This window comes from Gossypium arboreum, chromosome 9, assembly GCF_025698485.1.
Source record: "Gossypium arboreum isolate Shixiya-1 chromosome 9, ASM2569848v2, whole genome shotgun sequence".
NCBI lineage: Eukaryota > Viridiplantae > Streptophyta > Magnoliopsida > Malvales > Malvaceae > Gossypium > Gossypium arboreum.
In genome coordinates this window covers 11,448,033-11,456,150 of record NC_069078.1, presented here as the reverse complement: position 1 = coordinate 11,456,150, position 8,118 = coordinate 11,448,033, and the positions used below count along the sequence as shown (strand labels likewise).

General features: G+C 31.8%; 1 protein-coding gene across 7 annotated transcripts; it reads right to left on the bottom strand.

The window, feature by feature from the left end:
• Positions 1-4,337: 4,337 nt before the first annotated feature.
• Positions 4,338-7,859, bottom strand: LOC108457487 (E3 ubiquitin-protein ligase RGLG2-like). 7 transcript variants are annotated; one of them, XM_053019307.1, is made up of 13 exons: positions 7,648-7,859; positions 7,393-7,553; positions 6,783-7,202; positions 6,591-6,675; positions 6,370-6,510; positions 6,175-6,288; positions 5,991-6,088; positions 5,662-5,741; positions 5,474-5,579; positions 5,225-5,352; positions 4,898-5,132; positions 4,734-4,790; positions 4,338-4,634 (listed from the first exon to the last, which is right to left on the bottom strand). In XM_053019307.1, exons 3-13 carry the CDS (start codon positions 7,083-7,085, stop codon positions 4,551-4,553), a joined length of 1,431 nt encoding a protein of 476 aa, XP_052875267.1. In that variant the 5' UTR covers positions 7,086-7,202; positions 7,393-7,553; positions 7,648-7,859; the 3' UTR covers positions 4,338-4,550. The 7 variants fall into 7 exon arrangements, with proteins under 7 accessions (XP_052875267.1, XP_052875266.1, XP_017612071.1 ...); XM_053019306.1 differs by having other exon boundaries at positions 7,393-7,509; XM_017756582.2 differs by having other exon boundaries at positions 7,393-7,453; positions 7,648-7,858.
• Positions 7,860-8,118: the final 259 nt, after the last annotated feature.

The window sequence follows — 8,118 nt, the reverse complement described above, 5'->3', positions numbered from 1 at the left end:
CCCTCCGCCTTTTCTATCCCTTTATTTAGTCCCACTTTGCTCTTTTTCTTTTTTAAAATCTCGCCCTATTATTTTATTTTATTTCCAATTCAATCCCTGGCCTGGACAATTGAAACGCAGCACGTTTGGACTTGGGATATTGTCCCATTTCATCCTCACGAATTTAGGAACGTTTTATTGATGTCCTTGGTAACTTTCTGTTATCTATAATCTATACCTCGAATTTTGATTCGGTTTCAATCATGTCCTTAATTTATTTAACTCATTTGTTAACCTTTTAAGTTTCATAATATATTCGATTAAATGTCTTATATGTTATTTACCTTAAGGCCATTGTAACTTACTTTAATGTACTGTTTGTTCAAATTATTATTTATTTTAACTTGCTTTATGTATGTATTATTTATTTTATAATCTTTACCTATTATATATATGTATATATACAATTTATTTCAAGTTTTATATATTTGCCATTCTTTTAAAACTGTTTTGCCATATATTTATTTCAAATTATTTTATATTGCTTATTTTAGGTTATTGCATATTATGTATTTCAAATAATCCTTTTTTATATTAAATTTGAATCGTTATTATATTTATATTGTCTATTTTAATGCTTTACATATTACATATTTTAAACTTGTTATATATATATATATATATATATCATTTTAAATCAACTCATATATTGCTTGTTTTAAAATTATTTTATACTTTATTTTAAACCCTTTTACTTATTTTAAATGATTTTATTTATTTCAGTTTTTTTACATATTATTTATTTTACATTTTTATACATACGCATTATCTATTCTAAATTATTCATATATATATATATATCTTTTTTTTAATTTGCTTTGTGTATTATAGATTTTAAAATCCTTTTTACATTATTTATTTTAAACTCATTTATTATCATTCTAAAATTTGTTTACATTTTATTTATCTTAATTTGCTTTATACCTTTTTTATCGCTTAAGTCATTGGTTTTTTATTTATCAATGTTATTATTTGGATGTTGGATGATTATTGCCTTTGTATGTATTTTAATTCGTTTTTTCGTATTTTTGTATTATTGCTATTCATTCGTATAATGCCGTGTTCATGTATCATTGCTCTAGGCTCATTACTATATTTTTATTTCATATCATCGCCTCATGAATTAAGCCTCGTTACATTTACCCAATAAATTGTTTTATTTTAACCTAAACAAATAACCCACATCGTTTTAAACTTACGTTTGATAAAATTTAAAAAAAAACAAAGAAATTTTCAAAGTAAGGCAATGTTTTGTATTTGGAAATTCAAGAGATCGTGCCCTAACGTACTGGGTTTCAATTTTTCTCGTTTGATCCAAATGACCGAATAACCTTTTAAAATTAAAACGCGTGAGTTTTGAAAATCAAAAGACCAACTTATTCTCGAGGGTCTGAACTGTTGTGTCCTAATGTACTGGATGTGGCATTTTATTACTTCGGGACAAGAAAGTCTTTGGAGTCCATTTCAATTTACTCAAGCAAATTCTTCGTATAGATCAACATAAATAGGGATCATATTTTAAATTCTTTTGGAGTTTTTTTTCAATTCTCGACATTAAGACAATAATTAATCAATTAGGTATCAATTTTAGGCACTACGAGGGTGCTAATCCTTCCTCGTACGTAACCGACTCCCGAACTCGTTTTCTCAAATTTCGTAGACCAAAATCGTTGTTTTAGTAAATCGAGATATTTAATTAAGATGACCAAATTTCTAGGTGATCCGATCACACCTAAACAAAAAAGGATTGGTGGCGACTCCCAATTTTCGTTTATCATTTTCAAAACCAAAGTCAACCCCGTTTTTCAAAAAATGATTTCGACAATATCAAAACCGCAAAGTCCCAATTGTACTTTCTAGATATTTTGAAATTAGCTAACAAAAGGAGAACATAGCGTTCCAAGTGGTATAAAATTTGTTGGCATAATTTTTTGGCATCAACACACCTCCAGTTACTTAGAGGATGTGATAGCTTTAGGATATAGAGTTATTTTATTAATTTGAAGTTTTTATTTTAATCAAGTTAATAATGAAATAGAGTGATTTTTGTAATGGTTTTAATTACATTTATGTTAAGTAGTTAACTTTTAAAGTTTTTATTTAATAATATATTTTTTTCCAAATTAGACACTAAAAATATGAAATTTTATTCTTGAAGGTGGAGAAAAGAATATGTTGAATTTCGACATCTGAAGCCACAACATCGAGCCTGACAGGAATAGATTGGGAAGCTTACACTTAAAGAACGTCACATCAGCTTTTATGTTTAGCCCATCTCTTAATCAATCAGAATAAGCTATGCGAAAATGTAAAGGCCCAAAAACTCATAAAAGGACAAAATTAGAATAGGAAATGGAATTGACCTAGTTCACAATCTTTTGGGAGAATATAAATAGGGGGAGTCATCGATTACAAGAAAAGAACAGAAAATTTGAGAGCAAGGGAGACAAAACGATAGAGAGAAGAAGAGGAAGAAGGAGAGAAGAACGACTTGCGAAGAACCACTAAAATTCAAGTCTACATCTTTTCAGCTTCTCTTTACCTTCTATTCATTTCCCTGTTGTTTTGAATCATGGCTGAATTTTGTTTGATTGTTTTTAATTTGATGATTATGTGCTAAATGTTTGTTAGCTAAAATAATTATGGAACCCTAATATGGGATTGTTGGTACTTTGTTAAGGGTGTTTGTTGTAATTTGATGTTTATTCATTCAAGTGTTATTCATGTTTAATGCTTGTTATTGTTTGATCAACATTAGTGGGTAATTGAGTTAATTACTAATTCTGAAAAGATTATGATTAATAGACATAAAACTTGAATGATGCATGTTTAATTTCTTTGATTTTAAATGTGTAATGATATAGACATATATTGTTACCATGCATAATCCTGTAGGAATGGTGCTTGCAATTGTATTCTTGATATTAATTTGGCAGACATATGTTAAATTAGTTATAGGATTGAGCTTAGTGACTCCAAGAGAAGTTTATAAACTATTGATTCTAGATTAATCAATTGACTTAATGTCGAAGCATTGCCACAACTTCGTTACCAGTAATTGCATATTAGGGAAAAATAATTATTCTGACTCTTTAATCATTGTTATTAATTTGTTACTGTTTTTAAATTGCTTTGCATATTTATTTGAATTCAATCAAATTTTTATTTACTTTTCAAATTGTTATTTGTTGATTTTGCAATTATTGTTTTAAAATCAGTCCCTATGGAAATGATAACTCTAGTATTTACTATTGTATTACTTGTGAGTGACTGTGTACACTTATACATCATAAGAAAATTTGTTTCAAGATGTAAGCTCTAACATAGCACTCAATATCAATGGGATTAGATTTAGTTGAAATGCCTCCTTAACCGTGTTAAATTAATTCGAAGCCTATCGAACTTAGACTTATAATTGGGATCCCTTCCGAACATTTGAACAAGTACTTTTTTCATATTGCATTTAGGACTTATTCCTAGATGCTCGTCAACTGGAAGGTCCATCAACAATGCTACATCTTCTAACGTTATTGTAACTTTGTTGTATGGGAAATGAAACATATTGGTTTTGGGTCTTCATTGTTCAGTTAAAGAAAAAATGAATGCTGACACACAAAAGTAAAACCCCATTGTTGTTGCAAGCTGAGCGACGTGTCAAAAACCTAGACATTCAATGGTGGCAAAATTTATTTGACAATAGTTACAAAATATGTCAATTTATTTCATAACTATTACAAAATTTATTTCATAACTGTTAAAAAAATGCATTAACTGTTAAAGTTTTCAATATTATTGAGTTTTTTTTTTAACAATTTTATTATAGGTTTTGATTACTCAAACCTATATTCTCCTATATTAACAATAATATTTATGTTAAACGAACTAAAATTCAATTAAAAGTACTTTTAACCCTTCCTTGATCATTATTTTGTTTCTAATAAATTTGAAAAAGAAAAACTTAGATGATGCAAGACATAAAATACCAGTCTCTCATAGGAAAAATAAAAGTAATTTTTTTACATCACTAAAATTAAAAAGAATAAACAAACCGCTTGAGTTCTGCACCGTATGTAGTAATTCCGGCTAATTGATTAAACATTCCGTTAGCTTCAACGTTTGTATTAACTTTTCCTTACTTTACACTCATTACCCTACTCTGGCTCAACATGAATTGAAATAAAATAATACTATATTTTTATTCAAGTTTATATTATAAAAAAAATATTTTGTAATATAAACAATAAAACAAAAAGGGTCAAGCAAAACCAGGCGAAATTCAGGGATTGGACATAAAAAAATGTTTTAAAACTGGTGTCTGCGTTGATTCAAAAGAGCAAGCAACGTACAAATGAAATAATCAAAATATCAGAAAAAGAATGTACAAAGAATTCACACCAACAGAGAATGTACAAAAGGGATGGTTGAGATCCCTTCTTTCTCTAAACCTATCACTATTTGCATGTTCTCAATAACAAATGAATGATGGGTAAACATTTTTTGTTTGTTTTGTTTCAAAAGTATAGCTTTATTTTGGTTTGGATCGGACTTCGGCATATCGGACACGTTTGAAGGTCTTTCGAACATTCTTCACAGGTCTGAGATAACAAAAAGATAAGGTAGTATTATGTTAGCATCTGCCTTTACCATTTGTCTACACTGAAAACTGATGAGAGTAAGTATTTCAAGACGCTTACCTGATGTCCACAACCGAATGCCATGTCTTTCGAGTTACTAAGGCAAATGGGACAAAGCTGTTCAAAGTGATCACAAAAGGATTAGTCTTCAGGAAATGGATACGGTCATTTGTTATTAATAGAAGATATATGGACCTACTGAATAACCGTTAAACTTAGCGTACCTGGTTATCATAATTAGAACTTGGAGCTGGGGGAGCTGAGCTGATGGGTTTACTGTCTTCCAGATAAGGAGGGACACTTGGTGAGAAACCGGTAGGATGAGAAGGTTTTGAGCTGCTGAAAGATGCTGAACCATATTGGAAACTAGTAGAATAGGATGGTTTGGAGCTGTTAAAAGATGATGCGCCGTATGTAGGAGGAGGTAGTGGAATTCTCTCGGGAACATTTCCCTTTTGACTAACAAGTAAATCGAAAATCAACGTCAAACTTGAGCCATAAACAGGTAATACAAAAACCTTTAAAACGGCCAACATGGGTCGAATTATTACCCCAGAATATTAAGCTCAATGGTTGCTTTGTACTGTGAAGGAATCTCCATTAAAGCCGCAAGAGCAAATTCTGTCTCCTTCCGGGATGGGGATGTATTCTTCGACATAATCTCCGTGGAATTCACAAACTTGAGAAAGAGAAGAGCAAGGTGAAAAACCTTAGTAACTGAAGCATGATGATGATACCATTGGAAAAAAAAGACAGGTAATATCAAACATGAAACTTCTTGTACGCAATTCAGAATATACCTGAAAATTATCAAAGGCTCGAGCAGGAATGTTATCGTCAAACTCCTTCATCATATCCCATGGTCCGTCTCCAACACCAACCAATATAATCGACAGAGGAAGCTTGCTGAAATACAAGAAACAAGTAAGAAAGAAAACGGCTGCACCAAGGAAATCAAAAAAGATGAAACATGTTATATCGTGTTCACCTTGCTTGAACTATGGCATCAACAGTTTTCTGCTCTTGCGGACTTAGCCGGCCATGCTGAGTATCAATACTTCTGGTTACCTGAAACAACCATCAACGATTTTATACGAATGTGAAAATAGATCAAATCATACTGAATAGTTATCAAAAAGTTAATATAATGCATTGCAAGAAAAATCTTAAGTGGTACAAGTACACAATCTTGTCAACATTCTTTACTTGTTTATTCCTGAGCCAACCATCACGGCTCACACATGTTTCCTTTCTGTCATTTTTATGTCAACCTAATCTCGAAACTAAATGAAGTAACCCACACAAAGAGAAAAATACCTGGCCATCTGCAATTATCACTAACACGTGGTACTGGCCACCACTCTGCTCAACTATGGTCATTGCCATTTCAATGATTGGAGCAAACGACGTCGGTCCTGGCAAGAGATATAGCAATTATTAAACTGGATATTCTTCAAGAAGTGATTCTCAATAAGGAAGAAAAAGAGGAGATAATGTAAACCTGCAAGTCGAAGATGTGGCACAATTTCTCTATAGCGGCTTAAGACTTCCTCAAATCCATTACAAAATCTGTCATCTGGGTAGAAACTGAAGACATCTTGATCATGTGTTGATGCTGCCAACAAATACGAGTGATCTTAGTATCTGCATTTAAAAAAATAGGCATCCTCGTGGCGAAAACAAATTAAATACATACCATCACCGAATCCAAAGCAAGGAATTAAATTGTCCTCATCGAAGGCAGCTAACGTTTTCCCAATGATTGAGATTGCTTGTTCATAAGGATTTAAACTATTTCCAATGTGGTGCAAGCTTTTTCTATTGAATGATCTTTTCCCTAAAAAAAAAAGCTCGATTCAGCAGGTTCTAGAACTGCTAATAACATACATTACTCGCAATTAAGACAGTAGATTTAACCAGTCCACTCATTGCTCTTCGTGAAATCAATACCAACAATGAGATTGGAAGATTCGAGACCAGCATTAGCAAGAGCTTCCGTCACCTGTAATCAAACAATTAAGCAACATTTACCCAAATCATTGTTGGGAAAAAAGGATAAAAGCATGAATATATAAAACTTCTAAAAATGAAAGCAAAGTAGATATTAACCTGATCTAAGGAGTTGTAATTGTCTGCAATTCTGGAATACCTCCGGTCTAGTGTCCTTTTATCACTGCCACGGTTTTGAGGAGGTGGATAATACTGCGGCTCCGGTTGTGAAGGTGGATAATACTGCGGCTCCGGTTGTGAAGGTGGATAATACTGCAGGGAGGCAGAGCTATACTGTGACATATAACTAGGGCTTTCTTGACCATACTGAGGATTGCCAGTATGAGAATCCCATGAAGCCGAACTCGTACGATAAGATGAATTCTGCCTCCAATTCACATCCTTTGAACTACTACCCCCCATCAACTCAAATATCTATAGAAATTCCCAATTCTTAACAAAAACCGATTCCTTCCTCCACAAATGAATCGAAATCAACAACTACGGCCCAAATACAAGAATGACAGATAACTTAAAACCCTGATATAATACACAAACAACCAAAGAATGACAATTAAGGAATGAAATCACCAAATAACCGTTCTCAAATCTTTTCCAAAACCCACCAAAGCAAGCATTCAAATATATGTAAAGAAGCAAGAAAATTAAAAGATTGAAACGATATCTACAATTTGGAGTTTCCTAGAAACTTCAATTTTCCCTTATTTACCAGAAATCTCAAAGAGACCAATTCAGCAACGTAAGCTTCCCCTTCACTGTTCTTAAAACACCTAAAGAAAAGCCTTCCTTGTTAAGTATATTTCCAACAAATTACAAGCCATGAAATCTGAAAGAGACCCATTAATCTTGGCGGCTATTAATTGCTTAATACTTAAGAGAAAAAAAAAACACGTTTTCAAGATCTGAAGTATAAAAGTAAACAAAATTGGAAAGTGGATCAAAGTTAGAACATAAATTACAATACCTTTTATTGAAGTAGGCAAACAAACTAGCAGAGTTGCAGAGCATCAATGGAGGATCTGGGTATCTATTTGGCTTTTGAAATTTGAGATAAATGATAGTGACCCATGTAAATGAAAAAAAGGTGGGACTTTTTAGATGATTGCTTTCGTGAAAGTATATACCTTTTTATCTTTTATAAACCATAGGGATAATATATACTATATCCCCTGAACTTGTCTATTTATACCTAATCGGTCACTAAATTTTTTTTCTAAACCTAGTTAGTCCCAAACTTATATTTCATCAATCAAATTGGTACTCTGCATTAACACCGTTAGTTTATACTGACATGAAACTGCTAGTCAATTTGGTAATAGCACATGACAATCTCTCAGAACTTTACCTGACAAACATATATATATATAAAAGCAGGGGGAAACTAGAAAATTTTTTAAGGGTCAAAATTAAATTATAATTTTTACGATAATAAAAA